Source organism: Portunus trituberculatus, chromosome 5 (assembly GCF_017591435.1).
Source record: "Portunus trituberculatus isolate SZX2019 chromosome 5, ASM1759143v1, whole genome shotgun sequence".
NCBI lineage: Eukaryota > Metazoa > Arthropoda > Malacostraca > Decapoda > Portunidae > Portunus > Portunus trituberculatus.
This window is the reverse complement of record NC_059259.1, coordinates 7,974,796-7,999,795: the sequence shown is the minus strand read 5'-3', so window position 1 is coordinate 7,999,795 and position 25,000 is coordinate 7,974,796. Positions and strand designations below refer to the sequence as shown.

Sequence of the window (25,000 nt, the reverse complement as noted above, 5' to 3'; positions counted from 1 at the left end):
GTCAAGATTTCTACATTATTAGCTGGAGAAACACTCTTGAAAACACTGCTTATCATCTCTATGGCCTTGGAAAACAGTCATGATGAGAGAGTAGAGCGTTTCTAAATACGTACCTTAGCAAAGACAAAATTATCTTTTATGCTATTTTAAGCACATGACTCTTAATATTGATGAAAAGAATCCTAACACCATTTCATATTAGTGTAAGTTCACCACGCAATATTGATAAAAAGATAACTATTTCGTGTTCATTTACCTTCACCACTCTTGATAATGATAAAAGATAATTACGGTAACACCATTTTATATCCAAGTTCGTTGCTCAGTATTGATAAAAAAAAATTGCTAACACCATTTCATATTAATCTGACTTCACTCAATATTTGTAAAAGACATCTCTCTCTCTCTCTCTCTCTCTCTCTCTCTCTCTCTCTCTCTCTCTCTCTCTCTCTCTCTCTCTCTCTCTCTCTCTCTCTCGTAAAAGATAACACCGTATTAATTTAACTTCATCACTCTATTCATTAAAAGACAAACCACATTCTCTCTCTCTCTCTCTCTCTCTCTCTCTCTCTCTCTCTCTCTCGCTGATAAAAAAGATAACTAACATTACTCCCTTTCTCTCTCTCCCTCAGGTCTCTGCAACGGACCCAGACTGCGGAGTGAACGCCCTGGTCAACTACACAATAGGCGATGGCTTCAAACGCTTTAAGGAGTTCGAGATACGGCCCAAAACAGGCGACATTTGTATCTCAGGACAGCTCGACCACGAAACCAGGGCTGTCTATGAGTTTCCTGTGGTGGCGACTGATAGAGGTAGGTTGTGTGTGTGTGTGTGTGTGTGTGTGTGTTGGTAGGAGTAAGTTTGCATGTGTTTGTGTTTATAGAGGTTTTGTGTGCTTAAGGGTTGTTGGGTGTATGTTTGTGTTTTTGTCTTATGTTTGTGTGTTTGTTTCTTGTCATTGTCTTTTTGTCTTGTGTGTATATAGAGGTAGGTTTTTTTTTTTTGTGTGTGTGTGTGATTGTAGAAATAAGTTTGTGTGTATGTAGAAGTAGGTTAGTGTGTGTTTGTGTGGTTGTAGAGGCATGTTTGTGTGTGTTTGTATATATATAGAGATAGGTTTGTGTGTTTGTCTGTGTGTTTGTAGAAGGGTTATTGACTTTGTATTTGTGTGTATGTAGAGACAAGTTTGTGTGTGTGTGTGTGTGTGTGTGTTTGTGTGTATGTGTGTGTATAACGAAGAGTTGTTACCTGTATGTATTTGTGTATGAAGAGTTGTCAAGTATACATTTACCTAATCTATCTTAACCAAACCAAACCAATAACATAACATAACCAAACCTTACCCTTCGTCACGCAAATTTCGAGGCAGCCAAAGTATATAGGAGAAATAGAAAGGTTGTCGATTGTGTTGACCTAACCCAATCTAAGCTAACCTTCCATCACGCACATTTCGAGGCGACCAAAGTATGTAGATGTATATGTTGAAGAGTTATCGAGTGTGTGTTTATCTAACCTAACCTTCCATCAAGCACATTTCCAGGCAGTCAAAGTATGTAGGAGGAAGTAAAAGGGTTATCGAGTGTGTGTTTATCTAACCTAACCTTAAAAGCGTTGTCGAGTGTGTGTGTACCTAATCTAACCTTCCATCACGCACATTTCCAGGCGGCCTTAGCACAACAGCAGCGGTGAAGATACAACTCCTGGACGTGAACGACAACTCGCCCACCTTCTACCCGCAGCAGTACAATGTGTCCCTCCGCGAGCAGCACAACCAGTCCGTGCCCGTGGTGGTGGTTGTGGCCACGGACAAGGACGCTGGGGTGTATGGCCAGGTACGGACGTGGGGGTGACTGGTGGTGATACGATAAGATAAGATATGGTTAGGTTAGGTTAGGATTTGATTAGAGATGTTAGGTTAGGATAGGATAAGATAAAATAATATAAGGTAGGATAGGATAGGATAAGATAAGGTAAGATAGGATAAGATAAGATAGAATAGATTAAGATAAGATAAGATAAGGTTGGAGAGGATTCTTTCAGTTTTGTTGCTTTTTCTTCTTTCTTTTACTTATTTATTTATTTTTTTTTTTAGTGTTTTTGTGGAGATGTTTCTTTTCTTTACTTACCTGTTTATCATTTTATCTTGTTTTATGTAGTGTGGTTTTATTAATTTGTGTCTCCTTTCTCCCCTATTTCTCTCCCTTTCTCTTTTTTTCATGCATCTTAAGAAAACGCATAAAACTGCAAAAAAGTAACAAAAACATTATAATCGTAACTTAATCCCCCTATAATCCCACCATATCCTATATAATCCTACCCAATCCCTTATAATATTACCTAATCCTTTATAATACTACTCGATCCCTTTTAATACTATCCGATCCCTTTTAATACTACTCGATCCTCTTCCTGCAGGTGACGTATGAGATTGTGGGGGAGAATGACCCGGGCGGCTTCAGAATTGACGGCAAAACGGGAGAGATCTTCGTGACGGAAACCCTATCAAAGGCCAACTCCATGTATCATATCAACGTGTCTGCCAGGGACGGAGGAGGTTTGAGGTGCGTAGTAGTGGTGGTGGTGGTGGTGGTGGTGTAACTTAAACCTTCCTTCGAACCTAAATCTTTCCAAAACTAAACTTTAACCTGAACCTTCCTAACTTGAATTCTCTTAACGTGAACTTTCCTAATCTAAGCCTTCACTTAAACCTTCCTAAAGCTTTAACCTTCCTAAACTAAACCTTGACACTTAAACCCTTCCTAACTCAAACCTCCCTAACCTGAACCTTTCTAATTTAAACCATAAGTTGAACCTTCTTAACCTGAATTCTCTTAACTTGAACCTTCCTAACTTAAACCTTCCTAACTTAAAACCTTCCTAACTTCAACCTTCCTAACTTAAAACCTTCCTAACTTCAACCTTCCTAACTTAAAACCTTCCTAACTTCAACCTTCCTAACTTAAAACCTTCCTAACTTCAACCTTCCTAACTTAAAACCTACCTAACTTCAACCTTCCTAACTTTAAACCTTCTTAACTTAAACCTTCCTAACTTAAAACCTTCCTAACCTAAAACCTTCCTAACTCCAATCTTCCTAATCTGAACCCTCCCGCAGGTCTGCCGTGGACGCTGAGGTTGGCATCTCTGTTATCGACACGAACCAAGAACCGCCGATCTTTGAGAATTCACGCTACACATTTGGCGCCGCAGAGGACGTGCCGCCGGGATCGTCAGTGGGCACCGTGACGGCAGTGTCCAGCAACAGAGGCGAGGCTGGGCAAGGTGGGGAGGGGATCGAGGGAGGGACTAGGGAGAGAGAGGGAGGGAAGAGAGAGAAGAAAGGACATAAAAGGAGAGCCAAAGTGAGAGAGGAGAGAGAAAGGAAGGGATCTAGGAAGGAAGGGGAGAACGAGAGAGGATGAGGAGAGACATAAGAAGGGAGGGGAGATAGCCAAAGTGAGGGGAGAGAGAGGCATAGCGACGGAGGGGAAGTAGAGCTAAGGAGAGATGGAGGGGAAGAGCGGAAAGGCATAATGAGGGAAGCGCAGAGGGAGGGAGAGAAGAGAAGCAGAGTGAGAGACGAGTGGAGAGAGAGGGGAGAGGCAGAACGAGGGAGATAAGAGGAGGAAGAAAAAGAAGAGGAAGAAACTGACAAAATGGAGAATAGAGAATAAGAATCAGAACCACAAGAAATAAATATAGAAACAAATAAACAAGTACGCAGAGAAAAACAGAAGAAAAACAATGAAGAATAGACCAAAAAAAAAATACAAAAAAAATAAAGAACAAACACTCAGAAAAATAAACAAAAGAAAAAAAACAGGAAAAAAATAGAAAAACAGGAAAAAAAAAAAAAAAAAAAAAAAAAAAACTAATAACTCAAACTAACCTAACCTTCTTCTTCCACTGCTACAGGAGGCGGGGAGGTTCGCTACAACATATACTCGGGCGATCCCAATGGCTACTTCAGCATAGACAGTCTGAGCGGCGTGTTGAGTACTGCGTCAGGGCTGGACCACGAGACGCACCCTTTTGTCCTGCTAAACGTGCTGGCGACTGCTGGAACGCCCCCTACCTACGGCCACACGCAGGTGAATATCGTAGTAGTAGTAGTAGTAGTAGTAGTAGTAGTAGTAGTGGTAGTAGTAGTAATATAGTGATGGAGTAAAGGAATTTGAGCCAGAAAGAATTGGAGTGTGGTATAAGTGAAAAGTGACAAATTTACTCATGTGGGATTGGTTTGGTAGTAATAGTAGTAGTTTAAATTGAAGGGAATAAAGGTAATGAGTAAAGCTGTAGGAGCCAACAACAACACACACACGAACACACCACAACAAAACGAAAGACACCAAACACCAGATAAACACATAAAAAAACAAGAAAACAACTAAAACCACACACACGCAAAAACAGAACAATCAAACCACACACAGATAAACACAAACAAAACAAACACAAACAAAACACAACACACAAAACACCCAAACACATCTAACACTAAAACACCCAAAACACACTCATCCAAACACACAACAAACACACACCAAAACACCCCAACACACAAAACATCCAAACTCATCCAAACACACAGCCAAACACACCCAAAAACAAAAACACCCAAACACACCCAAAAACACCCAAAACACCCAAACCCAAAACATCCAAACACACCAAAACAACCAAACAAACCCAAAACATCCAAACACACCCTAAAACACCCAAAAACGCATCCAAAAACACCCAAACAAACCCCAAAACACCCTAACACCCAAAAACACCCAAACAAACCCAAAAACACCCAAAACAAAAAAACACAAACACACTAAAAAACACCCAATAACACCCTAAACACACTCACACACCCAAACACATCTCTCTAACACCCGCTATCACATTCCGCTTCAGGTAAACATCAGCATCTACGACGTGAACGATAACGCACCAGAGTTTGACGTGGCCACAGTCAAGATATCGGTGCGGGAGAACGCGGTGCTGAAGGAAGCTATCTATGCAGCCCACGCCTCGGACCACGACTCAGGGTCAAATGGTATGGTCACCTACTCACTGGAGAAGAACCCTGGTGACATGTTCTTTATTGACGAGGTAAGTGAGGGGGAGTGTGAGGGGAAAGAAAGGTTAGAAGGAGTTTATGAGGGGAATTAAGGGAGAGAGAAGTGATGGGGGAAATGAGGGAGTGTGAGGGGAAAGAAGGGAGAGAAAAGGGATGAGAAAATGAGGGGAAAGAATGGGGAAGAAGGGGAGTTTCTGAAGGGAAGTAAGAGAGAGTTTGTGAAGGGAGAAGTGATGGGGGAAATGAGGGAGTGTGAGGGGAACTTATGAGGGGAAAGAAGGGGTTCTGAGGGGAAGTAATGGGGGAATGTGAGGGAAAGAAGGGGAGTTTGTGAGGAAAAAAGATAAAGAAGGGGAGTTTGTGAGGGAAATAAGGGGACAGAAAGGAGGTTGTGAGGGGAACTAAGAGGATTTTGTGAGGGGAAAGAAGGGGATTTTGTGAAGAGAAAGTTGGAAGGATTGGTGAGGTTAGGTTAGGTGAGGGTAAGTGTGACGAGGGGAGAATATGTAACCAAGGTGATGTATCGTTTAGTGACGAGGAAAGTGAGGGGAAAGGAGGAAAGGGGAAATGTGTGAGATTAGATTAGGTTAGGTTAGAGTAAGTGTGAGGAGGGGAGGATATGTAGCCAAGGTGATGTGTTGTTTGTGAGGGGAAAGAGAAAGAGAGGAAATGTGTGAGTTAGATTAGGGTATATGTGAGTTTGAAGAGGTTTAAAGGAGAACGTGTAACCGGAGAGACAATATTTCTTTTTGTTTTGCTATTAATGTTGACAAAAAGTAACGTAGATATTGACTTTGAGATATAAAGTAATAGTGTAAAGTAGAAACGAGGTTAATTTAGCATTCTGAAATAGATCAATCAACTAACGTAATCAATAACACTTAAGAAATGGTTGAAAGGAATAATAACCATAGAAAACGAAACAATATGAGAATTTATCAGTTTGAAATGAAAAAAAGTAAAAAATAGTAAAAAAGAAAAGGAGTTTATGAGGGGAAATAAGGGAAGGAGAAAAAGAAGAGCTTGTGAGGGGAAATTAAGGGAGAATTTGTGAAGGGAGAAGTGATGGGGGAAATGAGGGGGAGTGTGAGGGAAAAGAAGGGTTTGTGATGGGAAAGGAGATGTTTATGAGGAGAAAGAAGAGTTTATAAAGAAAATAAGTAAAAAAATAAATAAATAAACTATAGAAACAAATATACACACACACACACACACACACACCAACAACACCATCATCACCACAACAACAATAAAAACAACAATAACAAAACCAACAACCCTCAACCACAGATGCAAGGAATCTTAATGCTGGCACAAGAACTGGACTACGAGAACATACAGAAATACACACTGGTCATTGGCGCGAAGGACAGAGGAGTGCCGCGTCTTGCCTCCAATCTTACCGTCAACCTCGAAGTACAGGACGTGAATGACAACCCGCCAGTGTTTGAGAGGGAGGAGTACGCTGTCAGTGTCCTAGAATCACTCCCTGCCAATTCCCAGTTCCTGCAAGTGACGGCACATGACAAGGACACAGGAAACAATGCAAGACTCACCTACACCATTAGAGAAAAGGAGTTTGAGAATGTGTTTGGTGTCTTCCCTAACTCAGGCTCGCTCTATCTGAAGGAGGTGAGTGTCTGGGTGTGTGAGGGTGTGTAGGTGTGAAAATGAGGTAGTATACGTTTATGGGGAGGAAAGACTGAGGGGTGTGTGAGGGTGAGGGGTGAAAATGAAGTAATATAAGTTTAGGAAAGGGAGAAATTGAAGGTATGGGGTGAAAATGAGGTTTAGGGGAGAGGAAGAAAAAATTGAGGGGTGTGTGAGAGTGAAGTGAAAATGAGGCAATATAAGTTTAAGGAGGAGAAAAGATTGAGGGATATGTGTGGTGAAAATGAGGTTATCTGGGTTTTTAATAGAGGAAAGCTGAGGTTTTTAGGGAAGATAATACATTTTAGGTAATATGTAGAAGAAAGTAACTATTTTATGAGTGTGTGAGGGTCTGCTGTGAGGTTGTAATGGTGAAAGGGAGGTTCTAGTAAGTTTTTAAGAATTGAGATCAGATTTTAGGGGAGATATTATTTAGAGGACGATGGAATGTTAGATTTTAGGTAAGATTTAAAGGGAGGCGTTCTAGTAGGTTTTTAAGAATTGAGATAAGATTTTAGGGGAGATATTATTTAAAGGACGATGGAATGTTAGATTTTAGTTAAGATTTAAAGGGAGAACGTAAGATTCCACTGTTTTTTTTAAGGCAAGATATGGAGTTTAAGATGCGAAAGGAAAATAGAAGGTTGAAGATAAGGAAGGGAAGGCGGAAGTGTCAGAGAAGGAGAAAAGAAAGAAGTGAATATAAAGAAGGAAGTTTTAGGGAGAGAGAGAATAAAAAAAGTAAAAAAGAAAACGAGAAAAACAACATAATAACCTGAAAAATAAAGACACGAAAACTTATACTAATTTTTCTCTTGTGTGTGTGTGCGTGTGTGTGCAGGTGTTGGACAGAGAGACACGTGACAGCTACGTGCTAACAGTGGTGGCGACAGATAACGGCATGCCAGTCTCCACCGCCTCCACCACCGTTGTCATCACCGTGCTGGACGCCAATGACAACACACCAACCTTCTCCAGACAGGTAAACACGCCAGTACCCACCTTTTTGTTTGTTTTCCTCAAGTTTCTTCTTTTTCATCTTTTTCCTCTTATTCTGCGTTTTCTAAGTGTCTTTCTCCTTATGCTTTTGATTTTTTTCTTTCTCGTTAGCTTTGTGTGTGTGTGTGTGTGTGTGTGTGTGTGTGTGTGTGTGTGTGTGTGTGTGTGTGTGTGTGTGTGCTTATCTCTTTCATCTTACTCTATTTATTCAAACGTTTTTCCTCTCATTCTCGATTCTCCATGTCTCTTTTCTTATCAGTTGTTTTTCTTTCTTTTATCAGTTTCCCTCATGTCTTCTTCCTGTCCCTCTTCTCTCTCTCTCTCTCTCTCTCTCTCTCTCTCTCTCTCTCTCTCTCTCTCTCTCTCTCTCTCTTCTTTCTAACTTAACCTAAACTCACCATACCTCATCTCACCTCACTTCATAATCCAGTCTCTCATCTCATAGTCCTACTTCTCTTCATCCTTATCCTTCTTCCTTCCTTCTGTCATTTCTCAATTCTTCTTCGTCTTCTTTCTTCCTGGCATTAGTACTTTCCTCTCCTCATCTTCCCTAACCTAACCAAACCTAACTTAACCTAATGAAAACCAACCCAACCTTACCTGACGCCTCTTCTCTTCATCCTTATCCTTCTTCCTTCCTTCCGTCATCTTTCACCTCGTTTTCTTTCTTCCTATCATCAATACTTTCCTCTCCTCACCTTCCCTACCTTAACCAACCCTAACCTAACCTACCCCAACCACCCCACCCCAATCCAGCCCAATCCAACTTCACCTGACGCCTCTTCTCTTCAGATTTACGAGTTCACAGTGGAGGAGAACCTTGGGTCGGGCGCTGTAGTGGGCAGCGTGTCAGCGGAGGATAAGGACATGGGTAACAATGCATCCTTACGCTTCTCCCTATTACCTTCAGACGGCTCCTTCCAAATCAATCCAGACACAGGTAAGCGGGTTGTTAATTAGCGTTGTTATTGGTACAGGTGTAACTATTAACCCCTTCAGTACCATGATGTGTTTAAACATTTATTCTGGTTACTATTTAGTGATTTTATACAGCTTCAGAAACTTATGTGTGGGATTAAAATAGTGAAGACTCTGCCCATTAATCTTCTGACCTCCATAGACCCTTGTAAAAAGAATAAAATCATCTAATCACACCAGAAATTCATGATAAAAATGCGTTCTAGTACTGAAGGGGTTAATATTAAAGGTTAGTTTAAGATAGTTTGTTATTTTCGTTTCTTTATGTAAGAAGGAAAAAAAAAAGTTACAGGTAATATAAAATTTAAAAAGGCCCACTTAGTTGTCAGTCCCCGTGCAGGATAGTTATGAATCATCTCAATACAGGTAGAGAGTTGACAATTAGGGTTTTCATTGATACAGGTATTGATATTAGAGATTAATGTAAGATAGTTTGTTAGTTTATATAGTTAGGAGTCATCTCAATCACAGGTAAGGTGTTTGTAATTAGCGTGGTTATTAGTACAGGTGAGAGTATTAATATTAGCGATTAAGTTAGATTATATTATGTAGTTAGGAATCATCTCAAACACAGGTAAAGGTATTCATAATGAGTGTTGTTATTAAATTACAGGTGAGATATTGGTACAGGTAAAAGTATGAAGGTTTAAAGAGATAATTTGCTGGTTATCAATGTTACAAGTAAAGATTTATATAGCAAGAAATCATCTCAAATACAGGTGAGATCAATAATTAGTGAAGTTATTAATGGTTTACAGGTAAATTACAGGTAAAAATGCGAAAGTTACTCGGTTATAGATAGCTTACTGATTGTTAAAGTTACAAGCATCATACAGTAACAAATTATCCTAAACACAGGTAAAGGTCCATTTGTAAAGGTGTACAGGTGAGAAAGTTACAGGTAAAGACGAAAAGGTTAATTAGTTTACTAGTTATTACAGTCACAGGTGAAAGTTACAGGTAAAAGAAGATTAATTAGCTTACTAGTTATTGCAGTCACAGGCGAAAGATTATACAGTTACAGAGGACCACTTGTTCTTTGTTTGTGTTCCTCTGTGTGGGCGTCAGGTGGAGACATTGAGGGAGCGAGTAGAATGTGACGAAGCGTAGTAAATAAAGGTAGAGGAGACAGGTAAGCAGGCCATTAGCAAACACCACCTTAGCGGGAACACCTTAGACATTTTTTGTGAGGTGCAGGTGTGAAGATCAGGTGTGTGTGTGTGTGTGTGTGTGTGTGTGTGTGTGTGTGTGTGTGTGTGTGTGTGTGTGTGTGTGTGTGTGTGTCCCTTCTCGTCCTCCTCCTCCATCTTCTACGCCTCTCCTCCTCCTCCTCCTCCTCCTCCTCCTCCTCCTCCGTTACCTCGTCTCATATTCCGTTTTCTTTTGAGGTTCAGGGACACAAATAAATAAATAAATACAAAAGCTTAAGATAAAGTTTCTCCCCTCCTTCTCCTCCTCCTCCTCTTCCTCCTCCTCCTCCTCCTCCTCCAAAGCAGTTTCCACAAGAAGAATAAACGAGCAACATAAAGAAGAGGAAGAATGAGTGATAAGGAGAAAACAAAGCTATAAAATAAATAAATAAATGAATAAATAAATGATAAGGAGACACAAAGAAAGAAAAGTTATCGAATGGGGATCAAATTTCATTCATTCTTTTTATTAGAGAGAGAGAGAGAGAGAGAGAGAGAGAGAGAGAGAGAGAGAGAGAGAGAGAGAGAGAGAGAGAGAGATACAAAGACACACATACATACAAACACAAGGATAAAACACTAATAAATAATAAAACAAACAGTAAAAAAAAAATTGTAAAAGGACAGTTGTAAAAAATAAAGGAATATGAGGCAAGACACTGGTGGTGGTGGTGGTGGTGGAGGTGGTGATGGTGGTGGTGAAAGGTGTGGTACCGTACAAAACACCTGCATATTGACTCAGATCCAGGTGTGGCGTTTCCCCATCTGTCCCGTAAGCTTACCTGTAATTAAAGGACACGTGAAGGGCAAGGAGGAGGAGGAGGTGGAGGAGGAGGAAAAGGAGAAGGAGAAGGAGAAGGAGAAGGAGGAGGAGGAGGAGGAGGAAGGGAAATTTAAGAATGGAGAACAGGATAAGACGAAAAAAAATCAAGTAAATATAAACTACAAGAGATCGTTAAAGGTGGAGGTGGTGGTGGTGTTGGTGGAGGTGGTGGTGTTGGAGGTGGTGGAGGTGGTGGAGGTGGTAGTGGTGGAGAAACTTAAACGAAAATGTGAGACGAGTAAAGAGAACCAGGAGAGAGAGAGAGAGAGAGAGAGAGAGAGAGAGAGAGAGAGAGAGAGAGAGAGAGAGAGAGAGAGAGAGAGAGAGAGACAGAGACAGAGAGAAAATCTATAAATGTACCCATATATCTACCTATTTATCTCCCCACCCACCTATTTATCTATCTATCTATCTATCTAAATCTCTATCTACCTGTCTATCTATCTATATTTCCCTTTATATTTATCTATCTATCATCAACCTAACCTAACCTAACCTAACCAAACCAAACCTAACCTAACCCAAACAGGTGAAATCGTGACACGCGTGGCCTTGAACCGTGAACTGAAGGCGGTATACGAAGTCACGGCCGAAGTTCACGACGAGGGCCAGCCGCCGAGACATGCCCGGGCCACTGTGAGGGTTCTGGTCACGGACGTCAACGATAACAGTCCCACGTTTATTGAGCCTCGAGAACCCAGTGTCAGCGTGAGGGAAGAGCAACCAGCTGGGACGGAAGTGTTGCAGGTAAGCGTGTGTGTGCGTGTGTGTGGGTAAGTGTGAGTTTGTGGTTCCTCTGGCGCAGTGGATAGAGTGACGGTCTTGGGAATGTTGAGTGTTGGAATGCAAAGGTTCGAATCCCTCTTGGTATTAAAAATGAAGGAAAAAATAATGATTTGAATAGAGAAAAGTGTGTTTGTGTGTGTGAATTGATGGGAAAGTGTGTTTGTGTGTGTATATTGATGGAAAAAGTGTGTTTGTGTGTGTATATTGATGAAAAAAGTGTGTTTGTGTGTGTATATTGATGGGAAAAGTGTTTGTGTGTGTATATTGATGGGAAACTGTGTGTAAATTGATGAAAAAAGTGTGTTTGTGTGTGTATATTGATGGAAAAAGTGTGTCTGTGTGTGTAAATTGATGAAAAAAGTGTTTGTGTGTGTATATTGACAGAAAAAGTGTGTTTGTGTGTGAATTGACAGAAAGAAGTGTGTTTGAGTGTGAATTGACAGAAAGAAGTGTGTTTGAGTGTGAATTGATAGAAAGAAGTGTGTTTATGTGTGCGTGACGGTCCTAGGAATGTTATGTAGGGTGCCAAGGTTCGAATCCTCTTGATACTAAAAATAAAAGAAAAAAATGAATTAATTGATAGAAAAAGTGTGTTTCTGTGTGTGAAGGAATAAAAATGAGTGCGTAGAGTTAGGACAGAGGTGAATGAGTGAGTGGCTTTGCGTGTGATTGAGTGAGTGAAGAAAGAGAAGAAGAAGAACAAATAATTAAGAGAGAGACAGGTAGATAAGTAGCTTTTACAAAATAACAAATATGACAAAAAAAAATAATGAGAAATGGAAGACAGAGATGAGTAAGTGAGAATAAGAAATAAAGAAGAGGAGAGGCAAAATAATAAAGCAATAAATTATACAACAAACGAATAAGGAATAAGGGAACAAAAAAAAAAAAGAGGAGTGGAGATAAGTGGAAAAACGAAGCAGGAAATGAAGGAAGCAAAAGAAAAGAAGAGAGTAAAGAAGAAAGTAGAAGAGAAGATAAATGGAAAGAGAAGAATAGGAAATGGAGGAAGAAAAGAAAACAATAGAAAGCACAACAAAAGGAGAGAGAATAAAGGAGAGAGGAGGAGAGTAAGAAGTGAAGGAGGTGGAGGGAGCGATGAGTCACAGTGCACGTGGGAGAGTAAGGAGAGGCGTGGGTGAGTGAGAGTAAAAAATGTGCAGAGAGAGAGAGAGAGAGAGAGAGGGAGTGACTGGAGCGGTAAATGTTGACTGACTGACTGATTAACTGACTTTCATATATCTACTTACTCTGTTGTTGTTGTTGTTGTTGTTGTTGTTGTTGTTGTTGTTCTTTTCTTTCTTCTTCTTCTTCTTCTTCTTCTTCTTGTTCTCTCGTTTCTCCTTTCTCCTCTTTTCTTTTTTTTTTCTCAGCTTTATTTTTTGTTCTTTTCTTTTTAAGTTTCTCGTTCTTTCTCTCCTTTTTTCCTCTTATCGTTTCTCTCATCTTCCTCTTTTCTTCTCTCCCTTCTTTCCTCCCTCCTCCCCAAATATTATCACAATTCTAATCTTTCTCTTCTATCTTCTTTGCTCATCTAAGTTTCCTTCTCCTTCTTTTTCTCTCTCATTATAATCTCCTCCTCCTCCTCCTCCTCCTCCCCCTCATCGAACTTTCCTTTCCTTTTTTTCTCTAATTGCAATCTCCTTTTCCTCGTCTTCCTCTTCCTCCTCCTTCCTCTTGTCTAAATCTTCTCTTCATTCATTCTAACTTCATCTCTCATTCAATTTTCTTCTTCTTCCTTCCTCCTCCTCCTCCTCTTCTTCCTCTTCTTCTCCTCCTCCATGCCTCATCTAATCCCTCTGGTCTCCTCCTCTTCCTCCGTCAGGTTCGCGCCACGGACAGGGACGAGGGCAACAACGCCTCCATCACCTACTCCTTCATCTCCACCAGTGACAATGATGACGACAGCGCCTTCACCATCAACCCCACCACGGGCGTCATCACCACCACCAAGGTAAACAATGTCAACACCACTTCTTTCTTCTTTTTCTTATTGTTATCGTTGTTGTTAAGGTTTATACCCCATTTGTTCTTCCTGATTCTCCTCTTCCTCCTCTTCTTCTTTTCTTCTTTTTTGTTATTGTTCTTCACCGGTTCTCCTTTTCTTATTGTTGTTGTTGTTGTTGTTGTTGTTGTTGTTGGTTATATTTACCATATTTGTCTTAGCATATACCTTTGTGTGTGTGTGTGTGTGTGTGTGTGTGTGTGTGTGTGTGTGTGTGTGTGTCAGTGGATACCAAGCATTTATGAGTGCACTGGTCCATCTCACCTGTACCTTTGTACCTGCCCCCTCTCAGGTGTTGGACCACGAGGCCAAGCAGGTGTACCGGGTGACGGTGCAGGCGAGTGACCAGGCAGTCCTCCGCGGAACGTGACCACTGTGCTGCAGATCGAGGTGCTGGACCTGAACGACAACCGGCCCACCTTCCCCGCCTCCTCCGTGGTGTTCAAAGTGCGGGAGGGCGTCAAGGTGGGCGAGGAGGTGGGCTCTGTGCTGGCTGTGGACCGTGACGGAGGGGAGAACGGACGCGTCACGTACACCATCCTGTCCGGCAACACGTACGGCACGTTCGACATCAACAAGACGACCGGCCAGGTGTTCACGGCGCGCGAGGTGGACTACGAGCTGACCACGGAGTACATGCTGCAGGTGAAGGCCGTGGACTCCTCCGCCACCAACCCGCAGAGCTCCATCATCAACGTCAAGATCGAAGTGCAGGACGAGAACGACCAGGCGCCGGTGTTCAAAGACGACCCCGTCATCTTCTCCATCAGCGAGAACACCGCCATCGGCACGCCCGTCTGGAACTTCACCGCCACGGACCTGGACTCCGGCGACAACGGCTATGTGCAGTACTCGCTGGCCCAGCAGCGCCCCAAGAAGGTGTTCCGCCTGGACGCCACCACGGGGATGTTGACGCTCATGGCGCCTCTGGACCACGAGGAGCACCGCGAGTACACGCTGGTGGTGACGGCCGCCGATCAGCCCCGCGACGAGACGCAGCGCCGCCAGGCCTCCGTCACTGCGCGGATCCTCATCGAGGACTACAACGACAACTCGCCAAAGTTTGTGTCGCGGAGCCGCGTGGACGTGATGGAGGACGAGCCGCGCGGCACGCCCGTGCTGCACGTCATCGCCACGGACGAAGACTCGCGCGACAACGGCCGCGTCACCTACATCATCAGCTCGGGCAACGACGGCAGCTTCGCGCTGGACTACGAGACGGGCCAGCTCAGCATCGTGAAGGCGCTGGACCGCGAGCGCGCCACGCAGTACCGCCTCAACGTGACGGCCAGCGACCACGGCGAGCCGCCGCGCTCCTCCGCACAGCTCATCGAGGTGTTCGTGGAGGACGTGAACGACAACCCGCCCAAGTTCAGCCAGGCCATCTACAAGGCCAATGTGTCTGAGGGCGCGCCGCCAGGCACCTCCGTGGCGCGCGTCACCGCCTCGGACCGTGACTATGGCACCAACAGCAACCTGACCTACATCATCCCCGCAGGCATCGGCGACAACAAGTTCCGCATCAACCCGTCCACCGGCGTGATCCGCACCGTGGCCACGCTGGACCGCGAGGACAAGGACCACTACAGCCTCACCGTGTACGTGCGGGACGGCTCCTACCCCGCGCAGTACGACACCGCCTCCGTGCTGGTCACGCTCACAGACGTCAACGATCACGCTCCGGAGTTCCGCGACTCATGCTACCCGCTGCGAGTGCCGGAGAACACGGACCTATCGGTGATCCACACGGTGCTGGCCACGGACCGCGACGCGGGCCTCAACGGACAGGTGCGCTACTCCATCACGGGCGGCAACGTCAACAACAAGTTCAGCATCGAGTCCTCCTCGGGCCAGCTGTCCTCGCGCCCCCTGGACCGCGAGGCGCAGGCCAAGTACTTCCTGGTGGTGACCGCCGAGGACCGCGCCCAGTCAGCGCTGCGCGGCGTGTGCAACATCACCATCACAGTGGAGGACCAGAATGACAACGACCCAAAGTTTTCGCAGAACCGGTACACCGCCACGCTGCCTGAGGACGCGCCGCCAGACACCGTGGTGCTGATGGTGCGTGCCACTGACCGGGACCACGGGGAGAACGCGCGCATCACGTATTCCCTCAGCAACGAGACGCAGTGGCTCTTCAAGATTGACAACGAGACGGGCGTCATCACCACGGCGGGGTGAGTGGCTGCCCGCGTGGCGCGGCGTGGTGTTCTCTCACATACCAAGGCAGAAAGCTTCATGTAACACAAACAAGAACAGTAACAATGCCTCTGATAATCTGATGACTCACACATAACACACAAGCAACACAAAACACACTCCACTCTTCCTGAGACATTGGGGTCACACTTGTAGCAACACCCTCAGGTAACACACGCCACAAACCATAAGCCTCTTCCACGCTTCTCTAACCTCTCCCTCTCTCCTTCTCTCCCTTCGCCAGGCACTTTGACCGGGAGAAGCAGAGCGTGTACTCCTTCGAGGTGCGGGCCACGGACGGCGGGCGGTACGACGCGCGCTCCGAGAAGGCCCAGGTGCAGATCTCCATCAGCGACGTGAACGACAACAAGCCGGTGTTCACGCAGTTCCCCTTCACCGTGGACCTGCCCGTGTACTCCCAGCGCGGCCAGGAGCTGCTCAAGGTCACCGCCACGGACAGGGACGAGGGCGTCAACCAGGAGATCGTGTACAGGTGCGTGGCGCGGCCTTGGCTTGTCCTTGTTGCTTGACTCTCGTTTTTGTTATCACGTCTTTCCTCTAGACTCGTGTTATTAGTATTCTTTCTTACCAGATGATGCTCGACACTGACTTGTCGCTGTATTCTCTTGCATTATGGTGTGTCATCACGTGTTCTCGCCACTCCCTCCCTTCCCTCACCAAGCATTAAGTTAACCAACCTCTCTTTCCCGCTCAGCCTCGTGGACGAGCCCGCCAACAGCAAGTTCCGCATCAACCCCGAGACCGGCGTGGTGACGGCCACCAGCCCGCTCAGCATGGAGAGCGTGCGCCTCTTCCACCTGGAAGTGGTGGCGCAGGACCGCGGGCGGCCGTCACAGTCGTCCACTGGCCTAGTGGAGATCCGTGTGGGCGACGCCAACTCGGGCACCACGCTGCAGTTCAAGAATTCGTCTTACTCTGTGGAGCTGGAGGAGAACGCGCCAGCAGGGTCTGACGTGGTGCAGGTGGCGGCGGTGCGCTCAGACAACAACTGGCAGCGCATCGCCTACAGCTTCGGCTCGGGCAACGAGGAGAACATCTTCGACATCATCAGCAACAACGGCCTCATCCGCGTGCGTGACCCGCGCCGCCTGGATTACGAGACGCTGCCGCAGATGAAACTGGTGGTGGTGGCGCAGGCGGAGGGCGAGGTGCCGCTGTACGCATACACCAGCGTGTGGGTCACCCTGGTGGACACCAACGACAACGCGCCGCGCTTCACACAGGACCGCTACGTGTCGTCCGTGTGGGAGGGCTACAACAAAGGCGAGTACGTGATGCAGGTGTCCGCCACGGACGACGACACGGGCGTCAACGCCAACATCGTGTACCATATCGTGGAGGGCAACCACGACAGCGCCTTCGTCATCGACCCGCCCTTCTCCGGCATCGTCAAGACCAACATCGTGCTGGACCGCGAGATCCGCGACGCCTACAAGCTCACCATCATCGCCACGGACGAGGGCATCCCGCAGCGCACCGGCACCTGCACCCTCAGGATCAACATCGTGGACGCCAACGACAACCAGCCCACCTTCCCGCCACACTCCGTCGTGCAGGTCTCTGAAGGTGAGTGCCTCCTCCTCCTCCTCCTCCTCCTCCTCCTCCTCCTCCTCCTCCTCCTCCTCCTCCTCCTCCTCCTTAGTATACTCATTCTATTTCCTTCCCACAAGTCTTACTTTTGTTTGCCTCGTTCATCTTACTGACCATTCATCAGCTTCCCATTTCCAAGTCACTTGTTTCCCTCACCACCACCATAACAATCAACATCACCACCAGCCACGTCCTGTACTCACCACACCACACCACAGACAACACCACTCACCACCACCACCTTCCCTGCAGGCTCCGAGGTGGGCACAGTCATCACCACCATCACCGCCAACGACGTGGACACCAACCCCGCCATAACCTACAACTTCGCCACCACCGGCAACCCGCACAACATGTTCAGCATCGACAAGTTCAGCGGCAAGATCACGCTGGCCAAGCCCCTGGACCACGAGACCCGCGCCGAGTACATGCTGCAGGTGGAGGCCTCGGACACCTCACACGTGGCCACCACCTCCATCACGGTGAAGGTCGTGGACGAGAATGACAACGCGCCGATCTTCACGCAGCAGGCTTACCAGGTGGCACTCCCCGAGCTGTCCCGCCCTGGCACTCCTGTCATTAGGGTAAGCAGTGCCTGTGTTTTAATTCTCGTTTATTTTCCTCTTATTTTTTTTCTTTCTCCAGCTTATTTTTTTGTCTGTCATCTCTCTCCACGTGTTTTGTTGGTCTGGTACTGTATTTCTACCCTGATGCAACGTTTGGCCAGACAGAATGCCACGTCACGCCCTCCCTCCTTCCCTCCCGCAGGTGAACGCCACGGACAATGACGCGGGAGCCAACGCCCGGGTCAAGTACAGTCTGGGCAGCTCCTCAGACCCTGGCTTCTACATCAGCGACCGCACCGGCATCATCTACACCAACTCCTCCGTGCACTACAACCCCCGCCAGCCCGTCATCCAGTTGGTGGTGACGGCACGGGACGCGGGCCGCCCCTCCCTCGCCGCCGTGGCCGCCGTCAGGATCCAGGTCACGGATGTCAACGATAACGCGCCAAAGTTCTCCCGCGAGGACTACACGTGAGTCTTGCATCCCTTGTTGTGTGTGTGTGTGTGTGTGTGTGTGTGTGTGTGTGTGTGTGTGTGTGTGTGTGTGTGTGTGTGTGTGTGTGTGTGTGTGAGTGTGTGTGTGGATGGGTGAGGGAGTGGGTGTTGTAATGCTGCCTCTCGCCCACAGTGCCCACGTGAGCGAGGACGCGCCGCGCGGGCACCTGGTGACGCGGGTGTCTGCCTCGGACATGGACGAGTCTCGCCACAACCGCAACATTGACTACCGGCTGGTGGGCGGCAACGAGCAGGGCGCCTTCCAGATCACCAGCAACACGGGCGAGATCCTGCTGGTGCGGCGCCTGGACCGCGAGGAGACCGCCGAGTACCGCCTCATCGCCATGGCCACGGACCGGGGCCGCCCGGCGCGCAATGCCACGGCCGAGGTGGTGATCACGGTGGACGACGTGAACGACCACGCGCCGGTGTTCAACCAGAGCGAGTACGCCGTAACAGTGAGCGAGTCCCTGGGCCTGGCCGCCTCCGTGCTGCAGGTGTTGGCCACGGACGATGACGCCGGGGACAACGCCGCCATCAGCTACGACATCACGTCCGGCAACGACCGCCAGGTGTTCGCGCTGGACTCGGAGACTGGTGTGGTGTCGCTGCGCGAGGCGCTGGACTTCGACACTGTGTCCGAGTACCGCTTCATCGTGCGTGCCACGGACGGCAACAGACACCACCCCCTCTCCGCGCTAGCCACGGTGCACGTCACCCTCGAGGACGAGAACGACAACTCCCCGCAGTTCCCCGTGGACAAGTATCTGGAGTTCGTGGCGGAGAATTCCCCAGTGGGCACCACCGTGTTCACGGCACATGCCAACGACGGCGACAAGGGCCCGTACGGCGCCCTCAACTACTCCATCCCCGGCGGCAAGGACCAAGACAAGTTCGGCGTGGACCACAAGACGGGCATCGTGGTGACCAAGGCCGTGTTTGACTACGAGGCCAAGCAGGAGTACTCCTTCCTGCTGCGCGCCGTGGACGCGGGCGGCAAGTCCTCCGTGGTGGCCGTGCAGGTCAACGTGGACAGCCAGGACGACTTCGCGCCGGAGTTTCTGGAGCGGAACTACTACTTCGCGGTGCCCACCAAGCTGGAGGCGGGCACGGTGGTGGGCCGCGTGGAGGCCACGGACAAGGACGAGGGGCTGGACGGCCGCGTGTTCTACTCCTTCCGCACCTCGTCCAGTGTGTTCAAGATCAACCGCACGTCGGGCGAGATCAGCGTGAAGCGGTCCGGCGTGCGCGAAGAGGGACTCACGCGCCTGGAGGTGGTGGCCACGTCGGGCCAGGTGGGCTCTCTGCGCGCCGTGGCTGTGGCCGAGGTGAACGTGGGCGGCAAGAACGGCACATGGAACAACACGTCGCCTGTGACCACGGGCGGCCACGACTCTGGTGGTCTGGCCACGTGGGCCATCGGCCTGCTCATCGCCCTCATCTTCCTCGTGCTCATCTTCGGCGGCGCCTTCCTGCTGCTGTATCGCCGCAACCTACGTGCGCGCAAGACCGTCATGGCGGACCAGTTTGATAACTCCTTCGACACCATCGACATCCGGCCGCCGCCCTCAGCCCCCGCGGACCTGTCCCAGTACCCGCCGCGCTACAACGACCTACCTCACTACGACCACCACGGGGAGCGCAGCCACCACCACGGCAACACCACCTCGGAGATGAGCGAGCAGAGCCAGAGCGCCAGCAGCGGCCGCGGCAGCGCCGACGACAACGAGGACGTGGAGGACGAGGAGATCCGCATGATCAACGAGGGGCCGCTCATCCAGCAGCAGAAGCTGCGGGAGCGTCTGGGCCTGCCTGACTCCGGCATCCGTGACGACGATAACATGAGCGACGTGTCGGTGCACAACACGCAGGAGTACCTGGCGCGCCTCGGCATCGACACCACCAAGAGCGAGTCCACTAAGGGCTCGCAGGACCTGGCGCACTCCATGGAGAGCATGCACATGTTTGACGACGAGGGCGGCGGCGAGGCTGACGGCATGGACATCAGCAACCTGATCTACGCCAAGCTGAACGAGGTCACGCCTGAGGAGGACTCCTCCATCATGGACGGCACGCGCGCCTTCGGATTCGGGGACGAGAGCCAGCCCTCCATGACGGGCTCCCTCAGCTCCATCGTGCACAGCGAGGAGGAGCTACAGGGATCCTACAACTGGGACTACCTGCTGGACTGGGGGCCGCAGTACCAGCCCCTGGCGCACGTCTTCTCGGAGATCGCGCGCCTCAAGGACGACTCGGCGCCCAACTACAGCCGCGAGCCGCTCAAGAAGACCCTGAACCCGCAGGTGAAGACCATCCCGCCGCCTCTGCTGACCAGCGTGGCGCCGCGCTCCATCGCCCCCGTGGCGCTCAGCTCGGCGCGCACCAGCCAGCTCACCCTGCCCTCCCTGCCGCGCTCCCCCATCAGCCACGAGTCCTCCTTCACCTCCCCCGCCATGTCGCCCTCCTTCAGCCCCTCCCTCTCGCCGTTGGCCACGCGCTCCCCCTCCATTTCGCCGCTCATGACGCCCGGCAGCGTCAGCCACGCCACCTCACCCGCCGCCGCTGCCGCCGCCCAGACCTCGGCCACCTCCACGCCACACCACGGGCGGCCGGTAGGGCAGCGGCAGGGCCCCGCGGGGCTCATGGCCGGGGCCTCCTCTGGCTCGGAGACAGAACTCAGGATATAGCCACCCTCCGTCCCCCGTCCCCCCCATCCCCCCCCGCGGCCCCGGGAGCGCCAGACCAGCGGCAGCTGACACTCACACTGACTGTTGTGGCCAAATTGCAAATGTGATATAGTTACTGGTGTGACGTTGCCAATGTGCCGGAGCCGCGGTGCAGTGCGTGCCTCGTTGTATATTTGTGAATACTTACGTGTAGGACCAAAGCCGGCACAGCAGAGACTCCCCTGGACCAGTGCCCCCCAACCCCCCCCTCACCGAGTGTGACCTGACCTGACCCCGGGTCACGGTGGACCTGTCCTCTACCGCCGCCTGAGGGGCAGCGCCGCCCGTGTGTGTGTGTGTGTGTGTGTGTCTGTGTGTGTGTGCGTCACCATAAGACTTGGGTCCCGCCCCGCCCCGCCCCGCCCCGGACTGCCCTGTGTGGCGGCCGGCACCGCTGCGAGAAAACCGCCACTCTGCCTCCTAAGAGTAACGTGACCGATGAAAATAAACTCATGAACGTAATTGTGTGTGCGTGTTTGCGTGTGCGTGCGGGACAGAACGGAGCGCGGCGGCCTACAGAGAGTGCCACAATAGAGTGCCAACCTGAACCAGACCTCCCAGTGCCACGCTACGGTGCCTCGGGGGTCCTTTGTGCCAAGTTACCCCCTTCCATACCCTACACCCCAACACTCACCCCAGCCTCCCTTCCCACACCCCCTCCCACAGCATGCCGAGAAACAACACCCCTCCCTACACCCAACCAACCTTCTAACCCCCCACAACCTCCCACAACCCCGACACAACCCCCAACCCTGAAGTAATGTGTATGTTGGGGAGACTTTAATAGTGCCAATGTCACCACACACACACACACACACACACACACACACACACACACACAGACACAGACACACACACACAGAGCCTCGGTGACTGGACATACATGATAAACAATACATAAAACAAAACAAACAAGTCACATTGAGGGGACGAGAAGCAAGCAAGGTGGTTCACTGGTGCGACACTTGCCGAGGCTCTTCCTTACACGGTTCGACTTCCGCGCGGAGAAGGAACAAACAAATTAATAAGTAAAATAATGAATGAATATGTGCAATGTGTGAAGGGGAAGAGTAGGACTGCCCCCCCCCCTCTCTCTCTCTCTCTCCTCCTCCTTCTTCTTCTTTCCTCTTTTTCCTTCTCCTTTCCTCTTTCTCCTTTTCCTTTTTTTTTTTTTTTTTTTTTTTTTTTTATACGTGTGGTTCCATATTCTCTCTCTCTCTCTCTCTCTCTCTCTCTCTCTCTCTCTCTCTCTCTCTCTCTCTCTCTTTTTTTTTGTATTTAAACATTTTCTTGTTATCTCCTCCTCTTCTTCTTCTTCTTCGTCGTCCTTCTCCTCCTTCTTCTTCTTCGTCATCCTCCTCCTCCTCCTCCTCCTCCTCCTCCTCCTCCTCCTCCTCCTCCTCCTCCTCCTCCTCTTCTTCTTCTTCTTCTTCTTCTTCATCTCCTCCTCCTCCTCCTCCTGGTCTGTTGACATTTGCTTTTCCTTTGTATTCCTCTTCCTCCTCCTCCTCCTCCTCCTCCTCCTCCTCCTCCTCCTCCCCATAGAATAAGAGGGTAGGTGGAGAAGTGAAGGGTTAAACTGACGCCTTCCCTACACAGGTGTCAGTTCCCAATCAATCAAAATGTACCTACGTATGCCCCCCTTCCCCCCTTCCCCCCACAGGTCCGCGCCGCCCCCCCCCTCACCTCCCTTGGCCGGGCCCCCTGTATATATCCACCCCCCTCCCTCACCTTCCTTTTTTTATTCTTTTTTTCTATTTTTATAACTCTGTACAGTTTATGTTTGTGTACAATCAGATTATTTGTATAATTTTGTATTTGTGATAACGCCATGAGTCTCTGTCCTCTGTCGGAGGTGTGTGTAAACTTTTAATAAAGAAATAGTTGATTGTTTGTTTTGGACTAGTTTGCCCTTAAATTGTACTGGCGTGGTCGCGTTTTCTTTGGTGTCTTGCGGCGAAGAGTCACAGAAAATGAGACTTTACCTGTTTTGGGTGATCAGTTTTCGATTTTTCATTTTTTTTTTTTATTCAAGAACGAGTTTGTGTGTGTGTGTGTGTGTCTCTCTCTCTCTCTCTCTCTCTCTCTCTCTCTCTCTCTCTCTCTCTCTCTCTCTCTCTCTCTCAAGAATTATCAAAGAACACACCATTACTCCGACATATTTATTCTTTCCTCCATCAATGCACTAATAATCGTGTATTCCATCAAACCATACTACCAACTTACTAACATTCAATAAACACGAAAGGTAAAAAAAAATAAATTAAAATAAAATAAAAAAAAAAAAAAAAAAACATTGGAACATTTAAACTAACACTAAAAACAAAGTTACTATAGAGAGATTTCAATAAGATTCCTTCCTCACAAAACTGCATAATAAATAATAATAACAATAATAATAATAATAGCAAATATAAAAGATTCGAACATCAAACACAAACATCACACACCAACACACACCACCACGCAACACCACATCAACACCCATATAAAGAAACTCCTTCCCTTTTCACTACACCAATTTTCCCAGGCCACAGAGACAACTAGGCGGGTTTTCAAGACAGTTTCTCCTTTCCATAAACTATAAATCTTGTTAATCTCTCAACAAAACCACAAAAACACCCTTAAAAACACGAGTATCTTCAACTGCACCCTTGTAAAGCAGTGATGGGAGAGTAAAGCGTTTCAGAATATAGATCTACGCACAGCCACGGACACGGGGAGCTGGGGACATCTTCCTCTCAAGCACGGACACAATAACATGCCAACAAACAGGGTAGCGTGTCTGTAAGGTCGACACAATTAACTTCAACTTCCTCTCCTCGTCTCTACTGCATCTGAAACACCTCACACCTGTTGACAAGCTTGGAATAAAATTTTTAGTTGCCTTCCTCTTTCGTTGCACCTTCCTGGCCAACAATGCACGCCACCTGTCTTTCTACCTCGCTCTTGTCTCTCATTTCTCTCACAATGTCACTAAGTCGAAGGTTTATCCCGGTGCCTGGTCGTTGTGGTGATGCTAGTGTTGTGGTGAGCGTCATGGTGATGGTCAGGAGTGTTGTAATGGTGAGGGTTTTCATTTTGTGGTGTTGTGGTGGTGGTGTGGTTTTTCTAAAGTTTTTTTTTCTGGGTTTGTTTTCTTTTTTCGTTTTTTTCTGTTTGTGGTGTTGTTTTCTTGTTTTTTTCTTATTTTCTTCTTTTTTTATTTATATATTGGTTTCTTCTTTTTCTTTTCTCTCTTCCCTTCTTGTTTTCTGTTTTTCCTGTCTTCTTTCGATTTTCTTGTGTGTCTGTGGCGTTTTGTGGGCTTCTATCCTGTCTTCGTCCACTCAGCCACTTCCCAACACTCATATAACCTTCAGCTTCCCTCAATATTCCACTCAATCCTCAGTCTCAATCTTTTTTCCCTTCCTTCTCTCACAATCTTCAACAGCTCACCAATTTCTTCAGTCACCGCTTCATCTGCTTCCTTTTTCTCTCACTCTTCGAAACAGTGTGCAGAAGACGCGGGAGATTCAAATACCACTCTCCTTCTTCAGTAGCAGTAGAAGCAGTAACAGGGCCAGAAAGTTAGGAATTCGGGCTTGAGCAGTAGCAGTAGCAGTAGTAGTTGTAGTAGTAGGGAGTGAGGAATAGAGAGGATTTGAAACTATATGCCTCTCCAGCAGTAGCAGCAGCAGGAGTAGTAGTAGTGGTAGTAGCAGGTGTTGTAGCGAGCGAGGGACGAAGGAGAGTGAGGAAATTTCAAAACAACACGAGGTTTTTAAATACAAATGCATATCTCAGTTTTAATCAATGCCTAAATGTTTCTAAACACCCATTTCTACCCTATTTCTATCCTATTTCTCTCTATTTTCCTCCCCGTGCCTTACCACATGACCACAAATAACTGAATCATCT

General features: G+C 48.0%; 2 protein-coding genes across 2 annotated transcripts in view; both read left to right on the top strand.

Moving 5' to 3' along the window:
* Nucleotides 1-22,252, top strand: part of LOC123514242 (protein dachsous-like) — a 110,943-nt gene extending 88,691 nt beyond the window's left edge. Inside the window, 18 exon segments of the mRNA XM_045271983.1 lie at nucleotides 633-813; nucleotides 1,664-1,833; nucleotides 2,417-2,562; nucleotides 3,117-3,268; nucleotides 3,917-4,092; nucleotides 4,907-5,104; nucleotides 6,363-6,704; nucleotides 7,564-7,704; nucleotides 8,514-8,661; nucleotides 11,242-11,459; nucleotides 13,324-13,452; nucleotides 13,796-13,847; nucleotides 13,850-15,680; nucleotides 15,947-16,195; nucleotides 16,418-17,289; nucleotides 17,566-17,897; nucleotides 18,082-18,350; nucleotides 18,508-22,252. Of these exon segments, the coding sequence (XP_045127918.1) occupies nucleotides 633-813; nucleotides 1,664-1,833; nucleotides 2,417-2,562; nucleotides 3,117-3,268; nucleotides 3,917-4,092; nucleotides 4,907-5,104; nucleotides 6,363-6,704; nucleotides 7,564-7,704; nucleotides 8,514-8,661; nucleotides 11,242-11,459; nucleotides 13,324-13,452; nucleotides 13,796-13,847; nucleotides 13,850-15,680; nucleotides 15,947-16,195; nucleotides 16,418-17,289; nucleotides 17,566-17,897; nucleotides 18,082-18,350; nucleotides 18,508-21,061 (8,160 nt within the window). The 3' untranslated portion in view covers nucleotides 21,062-22,252.
* On the top strand, nucleotides 21,194-21,861 carry LOC123514934 (atherin-like). Its single transcript, XM_045273200.1, has 2 exons — nucleotides 21,194-21,316; nucleotides 21,598-21,861. The coding sequence occupies exons 1-2, from the start codon at nucleotides 21,194-21,196 to the stop codon at nucleotides 21,859-21,861; spliced, it is 387 nt and encodes a 128-aa protein (XP_045129135.1).
* Nucleotides 22,253-25,000: the final 2,748 nt, after the last annotated feature.